This window comes from Salvelinus namaycush, chromosome 20 (genome assembly GCF_016432855.1).
Source record: "Salvelinus namaycush isolate Seneca chromosome 20, SaNama_1.0, whole genome shotgun sequence".
In the NCBI taxonomy this organism is placed as follows: domain Eukaryota; kingdom Metazoa; phylum Chordata; class Actinopteri; order Salmoniformes; family Salmonidae; genus Salvelinus; species Salvelinus namaycush.
The window spans coordinates 27,554,938-27,577,213 of record NC_052326.1 but is presented as its reverse complement, the minus strand read 5'-3'; the positions used below and the strand labels follow the sequence as shown (position 1 = coordinate 27,577,213).

Sequence of the window (22,276 nt, the reverse complement as noted above, 5' to 3'; positions counted from 1 at the left end):
TCCATGAACTAAAGCATCATCTCTCCATGATCTAAAGCATCATCTCTCCATGATCTAAAGCTCCATCGCTGATTATGTCTGGGTTCGACACCCAGTTTAAATTGCTCTGTTATCAATTGAATGTAAAGTGAATATAGGAATAGGGTTTGAGGGTTGAGGGTTTAAACAAAGGATGGGCTCATTAGTGGAACATGATGATGCTCTATCATCCACCATAAGGTCTGGAAAAATACTGTATCTGTCTACCATAAGCCTCATCATTGATATCCTGTGTGTGAGGGGACTACCATCACCCCTCCCCACCCCCCTTAGCTGTAGGCAGGGGCCGTGTGGGTAAAACTAACAACATGATACTTATCTTACACACACCACACTGGATGATGTTCATGGTGTTGGGTGTATTATCAGCTCCGATCAATATATTCAGGACTTTTCTCATTTGGTGTCTTCAGCCGTATTGGAAATCCATCTTGGAGCGTAGAAGGGAGGCGGGAAGCTCTGCAACCAACCTCGCAGTCTTCCATTTACAGTCTGCAATCTGAGACCATTTTACTAAATTCCACACTGGTGGCCGAAATGGTCAGCTCATGTCAATGCAACACTAGATAGGGGAAGTTCAATGAATCACTGTGTGTGTGTGTGTGTGTGTGTGTGTGTGTGTGTGTGTGTGTGTGTGTGTGTGTGTGTGTGTGTGTGTGTGTGTGTGTGTGTGTGTGTGTGTGTGTGTGTGTGTGTGTGTGTGTGTGTGTGTGTGTGTGTGTGTGTGTGTGAAAGAGTTGTATGCGAGTCATGTAGGTATGCTTCCACATACATGATCATACACACAGATGTGTGCGCATCAGAAGTGAATATATATGTAACTTTAAGAATACACACGATATCAAGATGATCTTTAAACAAGTTTTGTCTTGACATAATTCTTGTTTGTCACCCCATACTTACATGTTAGTTTCATTTACATATCTGTGATTCATTGATATCATGAGAATGACAAAACACATGACAAACAAATGGGTGTGTGGGTGTGTATTAAATAAAAATGTCTATATACACAGTCTATATGCACAATAGATGCCTTGTAACTATACTTGGTTTGGAATGTTATGGTATGACCATTATCTAGACATTAAAAACACAGAGCCATTATACATTTCCTTTTCCCATTGCATCTGTTTCTTTAAATACTGTGTGTTTTAGCAATGGAGTGAGAGAGAAAGGGAGAGAGAGAGGGAAAAAAAGAGAGAGAAGAGAGTGGTTGAGAGAATCAGGTTGGATGAGGATCCTGAAATAGTTGCTGTATTTGTTTGCCTGGGAGAATGTGTGTAGTTGTGTGTGTATGGTTGTGTGTGTGTGTGTAACATGTGGCTGCCTTCAGTCAGGTGGCTCCCTTCAGTCAGGGTAGATGAGGAAGCCAGAGAAGGTGCTGTATTTGTTGGTGTTTCCTCCGTGAACTTTGCCCCCGTCGAGCTGCACGCACACCTCGTCCCCTACATCCAGGTGCAGGATGACACTGTTGGAGGCATAGTCATAGTTCAGATCAGCATCCTGGGCAATGGCACTGGCCCTCACCTGAGACACACAGAGAGAGAGAAACAGAGAACGCGAAAGAAAGACGGGGCGGGGTTGAAGAAAGTGAATAACATGCTGACCACATAATCATTTGTTTTTACACATACATGTTATTCAATAATTTCATCCAAACTGCTCGCGCTTCTTAACGAATGTCTGCGTAGCCAGGCGCTAAAATAGAACTTGCTTCTCCCACCTCCTCGTTGGTTTTTAGGAGTATACAGTATACCCACGTAGATGATTGAAAGCTGAACCTTTCAGTTACTGGCCCAATGCTCTTAACCATTAGGATATCTGCCGGCCCATAGCCTGAGGTTGAGCCTTCATCATGGTCATCTAAATGTTAATTCCCAGGATGAGGAGGAAGAGGAAGACACATGGGGGAATTATGGCTCATCCCTATGTCTTAATTTACAACTACCTTTCCAAGATGGCATCATCTCCCCCAACACACATATACTATAAATCATAAATATTCACTGTTAATAGCCCAGAAGAAGGTATATCGGTATATATACCAAATCCTCTTGGTGATATTTTCCTGTATTTTCCTCTTTCCTTTATTTTCACCTCTCTCTTTCTCTCAGCTTCCCTCACCAATCTTCCCTTTCTATTAATCAGTAATCTTTCTATTCCTCTCGCTCTCCTCCAATCTCCCTCTCCTTCTCTATTCTCTCTCTCTGAGCCGTTTAATATTATTTCCTCCTTCACTCAGGGGTCTTGGTATAATGTCATAGGTACAAAGGCCTTCCTGTCCAATGGGCATGTATCGCTCCAAATAGATGAGCTGTGCATTGACCTTTGACCCAGAACCTCCATTGAAACACAAACTTGCACTCTATCGATTTACTGGGATGTTCAGCAAGCTGTTGCAGTGGGACAATTCTAGAGATCGCATCCTAGATGGTTTAGTTGGGGTCAGGGAAGACATGCTTCACCAGTGTCAATCTCAAAATCTGAAATTGTTGCATTTATATTTTTGTTCAGTATAGTATCTCACCAGTCATGCATTTATATGCCTCCTAAAAGTATACAAGCATATTCCATTTATATTCAATATACATGGTATAACACAGGAAAATACAGTGCTCACAGTATAACATTTTTTGTACTCAAATGGCCTGTAATGAGTTGCACTACATCTTAAGTTGTGCCATTTATTAATTGTATGTTTGTAGGCCTAATAACTAAAGCTGCTTATAATGAATAGTACCATCACCAGATAAATAGCCAACTGCTCAAGCATGGGATCTATTTAATCCTGGAAAAAGAAAATACACTAGTGAATCCATATTAATGATTGCAAATCTGACACCCTCACTCCATTCTTGTCTCTCTCCCAGGGTTTAGGCCTGGCTGAGGATATGTTCCATCATCTCAACCTGTCAGACGAGACTAAACTAACCATTTCTCCACAAACTTGTTGGCAATAATGAGTTTTCTTTTGCACATATCATACCATTAACTCATTAGTTTCCTATAATCTAATAGCCAGGCTATCTGTTTCCATGTACAGCTTGTTGCTTGGGTCTTTTTTCTTCTTCCCGAAGACTCAAATTAATCAATACATTCCTGTCGTTTTTAATTCAGCTCACATCACTCCATTAATTGTTCTGTCTCTCCCTCTCCATCTAACATATCCTCCATCCGCACCCCCTCACTATCTCTTCATTCTGGACCCATCTATCCATCTTTTTTCCTTCTTTCCCCAGAATGAGATGCAGGTCACGCTCACAGTTTCTTCCCCCACCATGGCAGTGTTGGCGGGAGCTGCGGCTAAGCGTGTCCCTGTCCGCTCTAAATCGGATTGATTAACAGCGCGCTGCTGTGGCAGGTCTCCCTGGACCCCCTCCACCAGCCCCCAGATGCGTTAGGCCAGGCTACAGGGTTTGGTAATTGGTAGTGGAACAGCCATGCCAGCTCCCTCCCTAATAGCCCCCACTCCTCAATAACTCCATACAATCACAATAAATGGGACACACAATAGGCTACTGCGGTCAGATGGGCTCAAGAAACAGTGGTGGGAGGTCAGAATACAAATTCATTATTTTCGTCTATAAAAGCTGCTGGACTAGTAGTTTTTATTTTCCTTAGTAGTCTTCATAGTTTATGTATCTCAGGTGGACTGTAGATATATACTGAACAAAGATATAAACGTAAAATGTAAAGTGTTGGTCCCATGGTTTCATGAGCTAAAATGTGATTTGATTTTAAAAATAAAAGATCCCAGAATTTTTCTATACACACAAAAAGCATATTTCTCTAAAATGTTGTGCACAAATATGTTTACATCCCTGTTAGTGAGCTTTTCTCCTTTACCAAGAGAATCCATCCACCTGACAGGTGTGGAATATCAAGAAGCTGATTAAACAGCATGATCATTACATAAGTGCACCTTGTGCTTGGGCATTTTGTTGTGTGACAAAACTGCACCTTTTAGAGTGGCCTCAAGTTTTGAGGGAGTGTGCAATTAGTATGTTGACTGCAGGAATGTCCACCAGAGCTGATGCAAAGCTGTCATCAAGGCAAAGGGTGGCTACTTAAAAAAATAAACAAAAAAACAAAAAACACTTTTTGTTGGTTACTACATGATTCCATGTGTAATTTCATAGTTTTGATGTCTTCACTATTATTCTACAATGTAGAAAATAGTAAAACATTTTAGAAAAACCCTTGAATGAGTAGGTGTGTCCAAACTTTTGACTGGTACTGTATATCCTTGAAATGTTCTAACATTCACTAAAATATAGTGTACACCATCTGTAACAACCACCACAGAACATTCCCCAAAAGTTCTCATTCGGTTTCCAGGTTAAGTAATAAAACACATTTCCAAGTAATGTTTTTAGAACATACTGCCACAACAAAATATCTTGCAACATCAGGTGAATGTTTTATACAAACATTGTATAATCATTAGCATAACTGGACAGTTTTTGTGTTATGAGAACATTTGCATCAACCTAACAAATGCTCTGGGAACTTTCACAGAACCAATTTTCTAACTTTCCGAGAAATTGGCCAGCTTTTATTTAACCTATGACACTGCACACTCTTGAATTCAAGGGCAAATGCAATGAGCGTTCTGTCTATTTGAATAGCCCACATGTTAAAGGGTCATAACAAGAGCTATGACAGTGCTGGTGTTAACCCCTCCTCCCTGCAATTACCCTTTAAACATGTCATTCAGTTAATTATATTTGCTAAGGAGACCTGGTTATTTATGACTCTTCTGGCATGGGTCCATAGGGGACATTACTTCACTAAGGCTCAGACCGCAGAAAATATATGCAGTCGCTGACATTTAATGTGTCATGTTTATGATTAATGTATGGTTGCATTGTACTTCCTATATAACCTAGTGGCTCAACAGCAATTCTTCCCAACAATGAAGCTTCATTATATTACATTTTAAAACTATGTTAGTGAAACCAATATATGAAAATGAGTATACAGTGTTATTAAATGAGTATACAGTGTTATTTATGATATTACCCTCAACTCTAAAGTAATTGCATGATCAAACAGCAAAGAGTAATTTGTGTAAATGAACAGAGCATAGGCTACCAACTACAGATGAAAGATGGTTCTGTTTTTGAGTCCACAAGCTCAAATCAAATGACTATGTAGTGGCAAAAAAGTCAATATGAATCATAATTTAAAATATTTCATTACCAAACACTGTATTTTGTCAAGCCAGGGGGCCAACAGGAACAGGCAGAGCAGTCTGAGAGAACCAGAGCAGTGAGTCTCATTTTGGTCTCTCAGTAACTATCAAAATGAAACCTTGTTTCCTTTAAGAGGGGAGGGGGGGGGGGGGGTGCAGAGGGAATGTGAAAGAGAGGAAGGCAAATCAGGATTATTGTCAACTGCAGTGGAGATTGATATCGACAAGGGAGTAAATTTCTGTCTGTTGGCCAAATGCCGTGCCGACTTGAGCTGCTGCTGCTGCTGGGGAGAGCGAGGGCCCGCGGGACGACAGGGAGGATAACACTGCCTCCACTTTTCATTAGGGGCGCCATTAAATAGGAGAGAGAGAGAGAGAGATGTATGGCGAGGGAGAGCTAAAAACACAGAGGCGAGAGAGAGGTGGTACAAGGGCACAAAAGACACAGAAAAGAGAGCGGGAGGTGGAGGTGGAGGCAGAGAGGCCGTGGAGAACAGGAGGCAGAGAAGTAGAGGCAAGTACAGGGGAAAGAGGTAAAGAGAGGAGAGAGACTATGAAAAAGAGAGGAAGTGAGAGATTTAGAATGAGAGAACATAGGAGAGAGCAGCTGCGTGGCACTTTAACAGTCTAAGCACAAGACGGGGGTGAGGGGAGCCAAACTGGAGGGGGCCTGGAGGGATGGGGACGGAGGGAGCCTGTTGGATAACAAACTGATCAAGAGAACCTATTTCTGGAAGGCAGGAATGAGACTTGAGAGGTGGGGGTCTGTGTAGTCTCTGTTATTTTGGTGTTTTGCAGTGGTGCCTTGCTCCTCTGGTAATAAAAGTGACAGGATTCATTCACCGTGATGTACAGACCTCTCAGAGCGGAGCGAGACGATTGAGAGGGGTCTCTTAAACTCACCTGTGGGACCACTATATATATGGGTAGAGAGGCAGGGGTCGAGGAGGGGGTATGGAGGACTGATGGAAATATCCAGTTTATACAATGCTGTGGTTCTCTCTCTCTCCTCTCTCTCTCTCCGTGCTGTGTTAAGGTGTGCTCTTACCATTAGGGTGGTGGTTGTGGAAGCCTTTTAGCAGCCGTGTGGGTCTGACCCCTAATTGGCATGCTAAATGCTAATATATTGCCATGACACTCTGGACCTATGGTGTCAAGACGTTGATTAGAAAGTCTCTAATTGGCTCTGGGCTGGAATATTCCAATGGTGGAGATAGTTTAATTGGAAATAAAGGGGTTTCAGCTACAGATGGCTCTACCTGCAGAGCATCAACTATGAAGCAGCCAAAGGTTGTGCAATGACATTAAGTAATGTGCCACTTAGTCAGTGACTGGTCATTTGCTGGCTCCTATTAACAATTTAGAAAATATGAATATCGGAATTCTTGGGATATTTACCAATACAAGCACGCAGGAAGGCAGACACACAAGCATGCATGCAGACACGTAGACATATTTTCTTGGGCCTTGCTAACCAGCGTTTTCTCCTCCATACCATCTGATTACAATGCCACCTATGTGTGTGGTCAGGTCATGCAAACATCACGTGACTGATTTACTTCACATGGTCATCCAATTCTAAGACATCTCACATTGCTGATATTTTCACAAAGTGATCAAGCTGTCATGGTGGGGAGAAATTCTTAATTGGCTACCTTTAGTTCCCTCATTATATAATACCATGAGTCATGGGTAATGCCATACTATTAGCCTTTACTGTCTATTCTTGCAAATGTTATATTTCTAATGTCATATACATTTCCATGATCTCTAAGGGCTAAATGTTCTTTATCCCCCCTTACACAAAAAAATTGAATTTATCAAACCAATTCTGACATTTGAACACTACTCAATGAGAAAACCCAACCTTTGGGATGAACTTTTGAAGGACTGTGCGAGGCAAAATGAGAAGGAAAACATAGATGAAACAAAAGAAGGAAAAATAAAGAGAAGGGAGGCCTAAGTCTGCACTGTATTAATGCCTCAGTGATAATTAAAGAAATTAATGGAAATACAGTATAATGGCTGTGTGTGTGAGAGAGAGATGGCAAAACTGCATTTGTGGTGTACTGACTTAATAATATTAATAAGGTGGGTGCTTATATTTGTCCTATTTCACACATGTACAAGTGTGTATTAATATGCATGTGTGAATTGGAAATGAGACATTATCAACGGCGACCCTGGAGCAATTAGAATTAAGTGCCTTGCTCAAGGGCACATCGACAGATTTTTCACCTCATCAGCTCAACGCTCTAAGTTAGGGATGGGCAACTGGTCCCCTTTTGTAAGCCCACGGGGTCTCAACTTATTGTTAAGAGTTACAATTGTAGAGGTGCAATTTCGAGATGTGGTTGTGCATCAGCAGTTTTTCTCTTGTTATGTCAGTCACTGACAGTCAATCAATTAGCCATGTCAGCTAACATGTTTTAGATTGGTAAGTTAGCTGGCTAGACTATCTAAACTTGTAGAAATCATTGTCGAATTACTGACCAGGGGGCCCCCATTGACTTTTAGTGACTCTCACTCACTCCCCATTGATTTTGTTAGTCACTCTCACTCAGATATCATATTAAAAATGGCAAACATCACAATCCACCCTATGGCAAAATGTGTAGAATTGCAGGAAATTAGTTGTAAAACTGCACATTTTTCTCACTGCCACATGGCAAAACGAGTATAATTGCAATTGCCTGATATTAGTTATACAATTGCAAAATCTTCTCTCTGCCCCATGGCAAAGTGTGTACATTTGCAGGAAATTAACTCTAAACCTTACTTTGTCTCTGCTGTCAAGAGGGGGGGCTGCTAAAATGTTTTGCTCAGAAGGTGGGGGGTGATCCCACAACAAAATTTCACTTAGGACCCCCCAAAAGGCTAGGGCCAGCTCTGAATGCATGTGTGGGTATGGATGTGAATACGCAGACCCGCGAGCCGTTGTGGCCCATCGTGATGAGTTCAGATTTTTTGTGGCCCCCACCCCCATCAAAGTTGCCCATCCATGCTCTAACCACTAAGCTCCCTGCCACCCTGACTTATGAAACAGTACATGATGAAAAGAACCATCGTTTGGAAAATGTGCCCTACTATATAACGTAGTTGTGTTTTTTATGGTTATACAATAAATGTACAGGAAGAGTAATGAATATACAATTAAATATAAGCTTTGCTGTTACAGTTTCAAAGTCACCTGTATGTCTTACAAAAGCTGGATGACAAGTAAGGGAAAGGCAAAACAAATGTAGTCATTAATTCCTGTGTAGCAGACAGTATCTGGAAGGCTGTTCTAAACTAACACCTCCACTGAAACCCACAGTGATTAGTAGCTACTAATCCTGACAGCGGACACGTCAGGCCCACTAAATAAGATATAGCGATTCACACAATGTGTCACACAGTTGCCCAGAAATTAGCTACTAGCTACTAGCATCCTTAATTAATGAGCTAATTGAGTTGATGTTGGACCGGATCCCTTCTGAAGTGAACATGACTGTGTTTTCATGTTTTTGATACGAAAACACAGTCATGTTCACTTCAGAAGGGATCCGGTCCAACATTAGAGCAGAGGACATATTATGTCCTATATTGACACTGCACTATCCAACTGAATGGAAAATACACTAACTCTCCAGTTGTATATCCTCTGAGAAGTGCAAAGAGTTGAGCCATGTGAAGCAGGAATCAGGGCAGCGGTTCCAATGTTGTGTTGGGCTTAATTAGTGCTCGGTCTGTCCTCCAGGTCTCTTTTCCAATAGGTCAAATCAAACTAAATGCCACAGTCCTATAATGGGGACATGGTGGCACAAAGCTTCTGAGCAGACATGTTGGGTCTAAATGGGTTAGCAGCAGCTCTGCACTGGACTCATCATAAACTATTAGTCATAGAAGAAATATGCGGCCAACATGAGGGATGGGCCTAGACACTCCCAAAATGACCAATCCATGCACCGGCTATAAATATTCATGATAATCCCACTCCCAGCTCATCATCGCAAAAGGGCAAAATCTATATTGGTTGTAAATTATAAATTCATAGGAAAGGTCACTTGCTTTAACAAAAATCGTTTGGTTGCTTAAGAAACATGGAGAGTAGAGATCTGACGGCTCAGTAGGGTATGCAGGCTTGTCAGTTGTGAGGATCAGACGTAATTTCCCTCCTAATCATAGATGTCTAATAGGTACACTGGACAAGATGTCAAGGAACACGTGAAGGATTCATCATCCATTTAGCAATATCAGATATTCAGAGATCTACGACTGTCAATAAGGTCTTTGATTCATTTAACTTCTTCCACCTTTCTGTCCTTACACTGGCCTTGTTCTCTTTCACTCCATCTCCCCTCTTTCGTATCCATCTTCATCTTTCTTCTTTATGTTGATCTGATCCTACCCTCTCATGTTGGCCTTGCTGTAGCTGTGTCTCTTATCCCCCTATGCCTGCTTTCCTCTGTTTATCCATCCATCTTTCTCTCCTCTCTTGATCTCTCTGTCGCCCCACTTGTCTGCAGCCTGCCTCCCTTTACAGTCATCTCTCCCCCGGCTGTGTCTTAATCCCACCTCCCTTTGATGTGCTGCGGATAAACTGCATCTCTGTGTCAATATGACACAATTTAAACACACAACCTAGATCTGCCCTTTGAGTTATAGTCAATGTAAATCACACTTACAGTACATAATAATTCTCCCCCCGATGAAAATCGGGGAGGGAACTGTATATCTGTCTCCGTCCGTTAGTACATTCGTACGTTAGTCACATGCGATATCTCAGACAGCACTGGCCCGATTTTGATGAAACTTGGGTGAATGATGCATCTTGCCATAGAGATACGGCATTTACAACATTACACTGATTGGCTAGATGGTGGCTCTATAACAAGAGATTGAAAATGCTAACTTTGAAAGGCCAAGCCCCTCACCCCGATTGACCTAAAGTCATGAAATTCGGTACATTGGTCCCTCTCCTCACAAGGAACAAATATGCCTCGGGGACTCATTAGCTCCGCCATGATGGATTTTCCACCATTTACAATTTTGTGAAAAACACTTAAAACGCTACTCTTCTGGTATGGTATGACCGATCTGCACGAAACTTAACACGTGGCATCTATGGACAAAGTTCTCTCAAGTCAATATTTTCCATACTAGTACCCAAAACAACACAACCGCTATTGACCAATAAGCAATTACGTGGGTGTGGTCTGGCACATAAATGCATATAAATCCGTCAAGGCTATTCGTATTGTAACAGGCATATAAATCAGTCAAGGCTATTCGTATTGTAACGGGCATATAAATCAGTCAAGGATATTCGTATTGTAACGGGCATATAAATCAGTCAAGGCTATTCGTATTGTAACGGGCATATAAATCAGTCAAGGCAATTCGTATTGTAACGGGCATATAAATCAGTCAAGGCTATTCGTATTGTAACGGGCATATAAATCAGTCAAGGCTATTCGTATTGTAACGGGCATATAAATCAGTCAAGGCTATTCGTATTGTAACGGGCATATAAATCAGTCAAGACTATTCGTATTGTAACGGGCATATAAATCAGTCAAGGCTATTCGTATTGTAACGGGCATATAAATCAGTCAAGGCTATTCGTATTGTAACGGGCATATAAATCAGTCAAGGCTATTCGTATTGTAACGGGCATATAAATCAGTCAAGGCTATTCGTATTGTAACGGGCATATAAATCAGTCAAGGCTATTCGTATTGTAACGGGCATATAAATCAGTCAAGGCTATTCGTATTGTAACAGGCATATAAATCAGTCAAGGCTATTCGTATTGTAACGGGCATATAAATCAGTCAAGGATATTCGTATTGTAACGGGCATATAAATCAGTCAAGGCTATTCGTATTGTAACGGGCATATAAATCAGTCAAGGCTATTCGTATTGTAACGGGCATATAAATCAGTCAAGGATATTCGTATTGTAACGGGCATATAAATCAGTCAAGGCTATTCGTATTGTAACGGGCATATAAATCAGTCAAGGCTATTCGTATTGTAACGGGCATATAAATCAGTCAAGGATATTCGTATTGTAACGGGCATATAAATCAGTCAAGGCTATTCGTATTGTAACAGGCATATAAATCAGTCAAGGATATTCGTATTGTAACACACATATGTTGCAAACACTGTCAAGACTCAACATATGCAAGAACATTCATATCGACCACACTGTGGCGCTATAACGGGCATGTGTTTATATCTCTTGATCTGTTTGACTCTTACTGCTTTCACATAGGATTTACTGTATTTTGGCCTTAAAAATGTATTGGGCCATGTTTATATGACCCCCTTACAAACAGGCCCATTGTTACCACATTCTTGCCTGCATACAAATTTTATACCTCCTGTGAACATGTCGGCAACGAGTGGTAGCAGTAGTAATATACACCATCAAAAAGACATTAATTATTCATTTGTTTAGGTAGGTCCTAAGAAATATTATAAGACTAATAAAATGTATTTTCAAAACAATAGAATGGTATATTTTGGGTTTAATTATGTTATGTCCAAATGAATGAAATCAATAGTTCATTATTTTGTTCATTAATACCCCAATCACAGTTAACACACATATATTTTGTAGTAAGAATATAATGGAATACAACAGAATAAAACACAAATAATATTTTTCCCACACAACTTGTGTCACTGGAATGTGTGGAACCGCTGTCTTGTAAAAAAGTGATATTTTGAAAAAGAGCCACAATTAATCTCTTTCGAAACCCTCACTCCACTTTGTTAGGGTGCAGGCATACATTGACAATATCTCCATCATGATACCCATAGAAAATAATAGCAATCCTATTTTCAAAAGCATGTGAGTCTCGAGTTCATATTTCATAACCTCTGCGGACTTTTGGAGTTGCCTATATGTGATCGAGCAAAATAATAGGCCTCCACTTGGTTTCTGGTACATTATTGCATGCTAAATGTTTCTGATCAGTGATAGATGAGCAAACAAATAGATGAGCTACCACTTCCACTTATTTGCCCAGCCAGAAACTACTTAACCAAATAGCCTACAGACGGAGATTCAGTGAAACAAAATCCCATTAATTGAGACAAGTCAGTGAAGTCACAGGCTTTTGGTCAGGAGTAAGCCTAGGATACTAAGCGACTGGGAGTGAAGAGCAAAATAATCCACTTGTTAAACAACAAAATGTTCTAATAAATGAGCCAACTAGACAAGATGACCATGAGCAGCACTCACCTCAGCTAACATTTCCCCAGCCTAATTGTAGCCTAACCAATATCCAAACAGAGAATCAGTAAAAACAAAAATCTGACATTGATTGATTTATCAAGACGAGTCCCCACGCTTGTTTCAAAGCAGCGCAATAGTGCTGTCCCAATAAAAACGATGCTGAAATTATAATCTAATTGACCACAGGCGGGTAGCCTATTGCTTCAAATGTATTACAATGATTGGATAACTTTGGGAGTTTCAGTAAGCAACAATTTGATACATGCCTTCAATTGCATTAGCCAATTTTCTTCCAATATTTTTGTCATTCAGTGATATTTATTCACACAGTAATTCTTCTGTGGTTAAGAAAATAGTGGGCAATGCGAAGAGATGGGAGAAGTGAAATGCCTCGCAAAGTTAGGGAGCTGGCAGGAGGATGGTTAACTGGCACTGCCTCGCAACCATCAAGAGTTTAAGAGCGCAGTGTGTGCCAATGCTGCCACAGCATTACGGGCACGTTTCATACTAAGCCGTAGGCAGAAATGTACCAAAATGATTACTAGGTCATTAGGCGGAAATAAATGTTTTAGCTTTGATACCGGCAATACCTTTCAGATACAAAAAAAGGGCTGGAAAAAAGTTGGTGGTATGGTAAAGTTGGCAGAAAAAGTCAAAGTCAGAGTATCAGAGTGATGAAATTTGGCACACAGGCTCAGTGATATGAGTCTAGCTAACCCACACGATATCTCAGACACCACTGGCCCGATTTTTCAGAAACATCTTGCCAAAGAGATCTGTTATTTAGCAAAATTATACTGATTGGCCAGATGATGGCGCTATAACAAGAGATGGAAAATACTAACTTTGAAACGCCACGCCCCTCACCCCGATTTACCTAAAGTAATGAAGGTACATTGCATTTGGAAAGTATTCAGACCCCTTGACTTTTTCCACATTGTGTTACATCACAGCCTTGTTCTAAAATAGTTTTTTTCCCTCATCAATCTACACCCAATACCCTATAATGGCAAAGCAAAAACAGGTTGTATGGAATTTTTTTGCAAATGTTACTCAAATAAAAAACTGAAATGACATTTACATAAGTATTCAGACCCTTTACTCAGTACTTTGTTGAAGACCTTTTGGCAGCGAATACAGCCTCGAGTCTTCTTGGGTATGACACTACTGTATTTGTGGAGTTTCTCCCATTCTTCTCTGCAGATCCTCTCAAGCTCTGTCGGGTTGGATGGGGAGCGTCACTGCACAGCTATTTTCAGGAGATGTTCGATCGAGTTAAAGTCCGGGCTCCGACTGGGTATTCAAGGACATTCAGAGACTTGTCCCAAAGCCACTTCTGCATTGTCTTGGCTGGGTCCTGTTGGGAGGTGAACCTTCACCCCAGTCTGAGGACCTGAGTGCTCTGGAGCAGGTTTTCATCAAGGATCTCTCTGTACTTTGCTCCGTTCATCTTTCCTTTGATCCTAACTAGTCTCCCAGTCCCTGCTGCTGAAAAACATCCCCACAACATGATGCTGCCACCACCATGCTTCACCGTAGGGATGGTGCCAGATTTCTTCTAGATGTGACGCTTTGCATTCAGGCCAAAGAGTTCAATCTTGGTTTCATCAGACCATGTTTCTCATGGTCTGAGTCCTTTAGGTGCCTTTTGGCAAACTCCAAGCGGGCTGTCATGTGCCTTATACTGAGGAGTAGCTTCCGGCTTGCCACTTTACCATAAAGGCCTGATTGGTGGAGTGCTGCAGAGATGATTGTCAATATGAAAGGTTCTCCCATCTCCAAAGAGGAACTCTGGAGCTCTGTCAGAGTGACCATCGGGTTCTTGGTCACTTTCCTTACCAAGGCCCTTCTCCCCCGATTGCGCAGTTTGGCTGGGCGGCCTTGGTGGTTCCAAACCTCTTCCATTTAAGAATCAAATAAAATCAAATTGTATTTGTCACATGCATCGAATACAACAGGGGTTACCTTACAGTGAAATGATTACTTACAAGCCCTTAACCAACAATGCAGATTTAAGAAAAATACCTACAAAAAAATAAGACATTTAAGTAACAAATAATTAAAGAGCAGCAGTAAAATTACAATAGAGAGGCTATATACAGGGGGTACTGGTTCAGAGTCAATGTGTGGGGGCACCAGTTATGACGAGGTAATTGAGGTAATATGTACATGTACAGTAGGTAGAGTTATTAAAGTGACTATGCATAGATAATAACAGAGAGTAGCAGCAGCGTAAAGGGGGGGGGGGGGGGGGGGGGGGGCAGTGCAAATAGTCTGGATAGCCATTTGACTAGATGTTCAGGAGTCTTATGGCTTGGGGGCAGAAGTTGTTTAGAAGCCTCTTGGACCTAGACTTGGCGCTCCGGTACCACTTGCCTTGCGGTAGCAGAGAGAACAGTCTATAACTAGGGGGGATGGAGTCTTTGACAATTTTCAGGGCCTTCCTCTGACACCTGGATGGATGGAAGCATGGCCCCAGTGATGTACTGGACCGCACGCACTACCCTCTGTAGTGCCTTTTGGTCAGAGGCCGACCAGTTGCCATACCAGGCAGTGAAGCAACACGTCAGGATGCTCTTGATGGCGCAGCTGTAGAACCTTTTGAGGATCTGAAGGCCTATGCCAAATCTTTTCAGTCTCCTGAGGGGGAATAGGTTTTGTCGTGCCCTCTTCACAACTGTCTTGGTGTCCTTGGAGCATGTTAGTTTGTTGGTGATGTGGACGCCAAGGAACTTGAAGCTCTCAGCCTGCTCCACTACAGCCCCCCATGAGAATGGGGTTGTGCTCGGTCCTCCTTTTCCTGTAGTCCACAATCATCTCCTTTGTCTTGATCACATTGAGGGAAAGGTTGTTGTCCTTGCACCACAAAGTCAGGTCTCTGACCTTCTCCCTATAGGCTGTCTTGTCGTTGTCGGTGATCAGGCCTACCACTGTTGTGTCATCGGCAAACTTAATGATGGTGTTGGAGTCGTGCCTGGCTGTGTAGTCATGAGTGAATAGGGAGTACAGGAGGGGACTGAGTAAGCACCCAAGGGGCCACCGTGTTGAGGATCAGCGTGATGGATGTGTTGTTACCTATCCTTACCACCTGGGGAGGCCCGTCAGGCAGTCCAGGATCCAGTTGCAGAGGGAGGTGTTTAGTCCCAGGGTCCTTAGCTTAGTGATGAGCTTTGAGGGCCATATGGTATTGAACGCTGAGCTGTAGTCAATGAATAGCATTCTCACATAGGTGTTCTTTTGTGCAGGTGGGAAAGGGCAGTGTGGAGTGCAATAGAGATGGCATCATCTGTGGATCTGTTGGGGTGGTATGCAAATTGGAGTGGGTCTAGAGTTTCTGGAATAATGGTGTTGATGTAAGCCATGACCAGCCTTTCAAAGCACTTCATGGCTACAGACCTGAGGGCTACGGGTCGGTAGTCTTCGCTTCTTTGGGCACAGGGACTATGGTGGTCTGCTTGAAACATGTTGGTATTACAGACTCAGACAGGGAGAGGTTGAAAATGTCAGTGAAGACACTTGACAGTTGGTCAGCGTATGCTTGGAGAACTCTTCCTGGTAATCCATCTGGCTCTGCGGCCTTGTGAATGTTGACCTGTTTAAAGGTCTTGCTCACATCGGCTGCGGAGAGCGTGATCACACAGTCATCCGGAACAGCTGTTGCTCTCATGCATGTTTCAGTGTTACTTGCCTCGAAGCAAGCATAGAAGTAATTTAGCTCGTCTGGTAGGCTCGTGTCACTGGGCAGCTCTCGGCTGTGCTTCCCTTTGTAGTCTTTAATAGTTTGCAAGCCCTGCCACATCCGAAGAGCGTCGGAGCAGGTGTAGTACGATTCGATCTTAGTCCTGTATTGACGCTTTGCCTGTTTGATTGTTCGTCGGAGGGCATAGCGTGATTTCTTATAACCTTCCGGGTTAGAGTTCCGCTCCTTGAAAGCGGCAGCCCAACCCTTTAGCTCAGTGCGAATGTTGCCTGTAATCCATGGCTTCTGGTTGGGGTATGTACGTACAGTCACTGTGGTGATGACGTCATCGATGCACTTATTGATGAAGCCAGTGACTGATGTGGTGTACTCCTCAATGCCATCAGAAGAATCTTGGAACATATTCCAGTCTGTGCTAGCAAAACAGTCCTGTAGCTTAGCATCTGCTTAATCTGACCACTTTGTTATTGACTGAGTCACTAGAGCTTCCTGCTTTAAATTTTGCTTGTAAGCAGGAATCAGGAGTATAGAATTCCCCAGATCTGTGCCTCAACAAAATCCTGTTTTGGTGATCTACGGACAATTCCTTCGACCTCATGGCTTGGTTTTTGTTCTGACATCCACAGTGGACTGTGGGATCTTATATAGACAGGTGTGTACCTTTCCAAATCATGCCCAATCAATTGAATTTACAGGTGGACTCCAACCAAGTTGTATAAACATCTCAAGGATGATCAATAGAAACAGGATGCACCTGAGCTCAATTTCGAGTCTCATAGCAAAGGGTCTGCATAGTTATGTAAATAAGGTATTTCTGTTTGCAAAAAATGTCTATAAACCTGTTTTCGCTTTGTCATTATGGGGTATTGTGTGTAGATTGATAAGGAAACATTTTTTAAATCAATTTTAGTATAAGGCTGTAAGATAACAAAATGTGTAAAAAGTCAAGGGGTTTGAATACTTTCCAAATGCACTGTACATAGTGTCCCTCTCCTCATAAGGAACAAATATGCCTCAGGGACCCATTAGGTCCCCCATAATGGATTTACGTGGGGACGACATGTTTGCTGTTGCCTTGTTTAAAACTAGAGTTATTGACTGGATACTCAGATGGACAGGTACAACAACTCAAATGGGACATGGGAGGGGGAGCTACAACAGACAAATCACATTTTTCGATTTCTGACACAATCCAAACAGTATGCCTACACACGGCAAATACCAAACATTGACATTGATATTGGTACTCCTTGCTATAACTTTGAGGTTGATCTGTTGGTCTCTAGTGTTGGCTATGCAATGTTCTCCCAGGGTTGTGTTTTTGTAATTGATCCCATCAGTTAGCTCCCCTATAAGAGCTCTTGTCTATTCATTGCAAAGTGGGACCACGAAGTGGAGTGGGCCTGTGAAAGGGGGATGGGCACTGAATTGGGTTAAATAATTTAGTTGATGGAAAAGATAATTAATGGGCAAGCCAATAGACAAGCCAGAAGCGTTGGGGGGGTGGGGTGGAGTGGAGAGGATCTAATCTAAAGGCCATGAATTATTTAACACCGGTACAGGACAGGAATGACAATTTCAGTGACAGCACGCAACAAACAAGGTCTACCAATTATCCCTGGCATTTTCCTGTCCGTCTTCTTTACTGTGCACTTTATTCACACCCTGTCAAATCAATGAGCGGGGAGGCAGAGCGGAATCTACCTTTTAATAGACCTGGTCAAATAAAAAGCCTGTGTTATGGGTGTATTGGGAAAGCTGGGCGAAGTGCCAGGGTGGTACAGGATAAAAAATGAATGGTAACTTAGGGTGCGTTCGTAAATTCAATCTGGAGTGCCAGAGTGTTGTCAGATTGTCCGTTCGTAAATTCTGAGCGTTTCGTTCTCGGAGCATTCCGAGTGCACACTGGACACTCTGGCCGTGGAGTAGTGTAGGGTTGATCCGAGTGTTCTGGCCTCACAACGGCAGTCAAGCACCCAAGCTAACTGGCTAACATTGGCTAACTAGCTAGCTACTTCCAGACACAAATGAGAGAACACCTCACTTTGACCATTTTACTCCCCCTAGCAGAGCTGGTTAGGCTGTTTTCATGTTATCCAGAGCATTGGATAACTGTGCTGCTGATAACAATTTAAATTACGCCTTTTTGCCGACGTTTAGTGACACCGGCCCTATTCAATTGGTGTTGAGTGTTTGGAAATTTGTCAGTGTTTGGAAATTTGTCAGTGTTTGGAAATTTGTCAGACGAGCGTGTTCTGAAATAAGAGTAGCTAGCCAGAGTGATTTAACGAATGCACCCTTATAATAGACGTTATCATTTAAAAATGTGCCAGAACTAGACACATCCATTCTACCACCAATTGGATAGGTAACATTTATATGATGGAGATGGTAACATGCACTCTGCCTAAATGGTAACATGTACTCTGCCTATTTTTACAGGGAGATGGTTAGATGATTGAGATACAGTATAACAGTAAGGCCAACACTTGAAATTTGACCAGAGCACGATGCGAAACCCCTAACATCCTTCCTTTATGGCTATAGTGGATAAGTGCTTGACTAGACTTGAGTTCTTTGGTTGGGGGTATACATTCAACCCAGTAAAAATTGTCTGATGAAGACAGGTTAGTTACACTTACACTTAGTTGTAATTGTTTGTACTAATTTATAAAGGGTAAGAAATATTAAACTCAGTTTTTCCCCTGAAGACAGTTTTATAGAGATTTTATGATGGATTGGTTTAAGTTGTTGATGCCTACCAATCTGTCCTGAATAAGCAGTAGCTATCAGGGTCAGGGTCGACTTAGCAACACACCGCTGCCTGACTACACAGCTTGTAAATTATGTGTAAAGAAATCAACCACCAGTGTTTCATCAAACACAATGCAAAGTGAGTCGTATTCTGTTCCTCTATGGTAATCCCTCTGTGTAGCTCTTCTGTTCCACACCACACACGTCAAAATGAAACCTCAATAGAGTCAGGGTTTAATTCCTCAAGCTTGTCATCAACAGATGGCTATTATTATTTTTATTTTTTTTGCTTGTTTATTTATTGATGTTAAAGCCGGAGATCCTCAGAGGACAGTAGCCAGCTGTTGCATTTTGGCGTCATTCCACAGAAATGTGGAGGATCGTTATCCTCTTGATCGCATAGCTGTCACTGCCTTCTCTCTCTCCTGCTGCCCAAATCAGGAGGTGGAACCTAGCAAAGTGTTACACTTTTTGTCTTCCATTCCATTCCAGCTTGGTGTGTGCAGTTTGCTGTTCAGGCACTTTAGGCCTTCATTTTCTCTGTGTCCTTCAGGAGCAATTCACTATATCTTTAGGGAACTTTTTTTTAAAGCCTTTTGATGATATCCAGAGAAAATGGATTGTTGAATTATTAAGTGAGGGCTTACTTGTTCTTATACAAATGTTGGATGAGTTATTTTATTCTCATTTTACTCTGTCTGCAAAATAATCTATTTTACCTCAACTTTCCTTGTTTAAATGTTTATGTTTAATCTAGATTGCTTTGCTAATTCATCCTTCAAACACGTGCCATTCTTATTTATGGCCATCCCACAATCTTACCAATAATAGAATACCAAATGGAAACATTCAACCCATGTCATTTGGCCTAGCTAAAAGCTAAATGGTTCGTGTTGAATGTTTAGAATGTGTAGGCATAACATACTTCCTAGTTGATTGGAATATGTAAGCGTTCCACTGTTCTACTTCTCTGTTCTTTCATGTTTAAACAATAACACTCTGAGTATACATACTTGTGTAAAATGTAGGTCCCCTGGTTAAGCTTCCTACCAGACAAAAATTGTCTCAAGGTACTTGGATATTCAATTAGGCAAACAGGCTTCTAAATCTCTTAACAAACCTTCCAAATTAACTTTGACTCAAAAGATAATGGGCAAATATATACCAAATTTCTCAGCCTTTTCCTTCAATAATATAATATGACACTTTTATCCTGAGCGACTTACAGTCATGCGAGCCTAAATTTTACTTATGGGTGGCCCGAACGGGAATCAAACCCACGACCTAAGCGCCATGCTTTACTGACTGAGCATGAAGACACATATGCATACAACTCCAAAATACCTATTATAATCAGGGCTTGGAACCGGTTCAGGGAACAGAACCGAAAACCGAAAAATAATTAAATTGTTCAAGGAACGGAAACAGAACCGGTAATGAAAATAAACTTTAGGTGCCTGACAAGTCACCCTGAATTCCACTCTATCAATCGCTACATACATTCAGTATGAATCTGCCATCCTAGAAGTCGTTTGTGTGACTTCAAAATGAGGGGTGATGTACAAAGCAAATTAATCAGCGATTGGATCGTCTCTAAGAAATATAACCAATCAGAGTATCACAGTTGATAACCTCATCATGTAGGCCGGGTCAGGCCCAACCCATTGGTTTCTGGGACCAATCAAAATGGTCAGAATGTGTTAGCATTCTAGATATTGTAGGGGAGGGAGGCAAATACAGACTCATCGATAAACGTCAGTTTGGCCAGAGTGATGTGGCTGGGTAGCCTGGAAAGATCTGTAGTCTTCCGGAACAGAACCGTTATTTTCAAATCTTGAGAACTGGTTAATAATGTTATTATTCCTGTTAAATCCCTAATGTCTGGTATATAATTATGTGAAGTTATCATGCTAATTATAACCTAAACACATTCCAGTTCACATCATGTCATGATGTTCAGCGCTTCAAGCCAAGCCCCCTCCATGTTTACTCCTAACTCTCGCCCTCTCCCCACTGGTGAAATTTCATTTGCATCTCGTGCCTGCCAATCAAACATGTAAACAACTAACTTACGCATTCCATATTAAGCTTCTCTGTTTGTGCTAACTGGTGAAGTAAATTAAGGAGCTATTTTTGTAAAAAAATATGTTGATTTGATAGGTTTAAAAAAGTATGAACAAGTACGAAAAGGAACTATATGAACAGTTACTTTTTTGGTTTCGAACCAGTTCAGAACTTTCTTTTCTGGTCGGAACACTGGAACGGAATGAAAGAAATAGAGGTTCTGTTCGGAACGAAACCATTGTAAAATTATTTTGGTTCCAAACCACGATTATAACCCTTTCTCTTTTTCAGAGAGGCCTCTGACAAGAAGAAACACATATTATGGGATAATGGAAGTAGAAGTGATACAAGAAGGCATAGGTGTATCAGGGGTTCTTAGACTAAATCAGCTGAACTGTTGACTTTTAGTGTGGGATTAATTGTGTGCTCATCTGTCTAGCTCATCACACACACAACAACACACACTCCTCTCTGTCTCACCTGTCCATTCTTTTTTAAGTCGGCCCACATGCTGGTCCCATCTCCGCCCCTCATCAGGACATGGTAGGTGAAGAAGTAGATGCCAGGTAGGGGGCAGGTGAACTTGCCAGTACTGGGTTCATAGTAGTTCCCAACATTGGTCACTACGTCGTCAAACCTCAACACCTCACTCCCTTCATGCTGTTTGCGGAGGCCAGCGTAGAAGGCGATCTTGGGGCTGTAGAAGGAGGGGATGTAACCCCCTGGGCCAGGGCCGGGGGGACCAGGGGGGCCTGGCTTGCCTGGTTCTCCTGTGGGACCTCTGGGGCCTGGGGGGCCAGGGCTCCCACGAAACCCAGACTTGCCCCTTCTCCCTGTGAAGTCTGGGGGTTGGGGGGAGACAGCGGTCAGCTCGTGGCTGCCCTGTGGGGGGGTGAAAGAGTCGCACACCATCTTGCAGCTGCCGAGCATCTCATAGTGGGTGCTCCCGCCTTCAGACGCCCCCCCTTTGGTGGTGTGAACCAATAAGGGGATGGCGACCAGCAGCACCAGCACCATGGCCACGCCCACTCCTGCCCCGATGACACGTTTCCTGCGGCTAAGCCGGGAGGCGGCCAGAGTGAGGAAGTCCTCCTCCCCCTTGGCCGGAATGGTGGTGCCGGCCAGAATGAACTCTGGGAAAACCAGGACTAGGGGGAGAGATAGTGAGAGAGGGGCTAAGGGGGGAAAGGCGATGGGACAGAGAGGTTCTACACTGGGAGTAGGGGGGAAGTAGTTAATTTTACCTAAGGGAAATAAGATGTAAATGAGGGAGAGTGAAAAGGTAGGAGGG

General features: G+C 42.3%; 1 protein-coding gene across 1 annotated transcript; it reads right to left on the bottom strand.

The window, feature by feature from the left end:
- Nucleotides 1-1,389: 1,389 nt before the first annotated feature.
- Nucleotides 1,390-22,008, bottom strand: LOC120065740 (complement C1q-like protein 4). The gene is made up of 2 exons (XM_039016830.1): nt 21,466-22,008; nt 1,390-1,569 (listed from the first exon to the last, which is right to left on the bottom strand). Exons 1-2 carry the CDS (start codon nt 22,000-22,002, stop codon nt 1,390-1,392), a joined length of 717 nt encoding a protein of 238 aa, XP_038872758.1. The 5' UTR covers nt 22,003-22,008.
- Between the last annotated feature and the right edge of the window lie 268 nt (nt 22,009-22,276).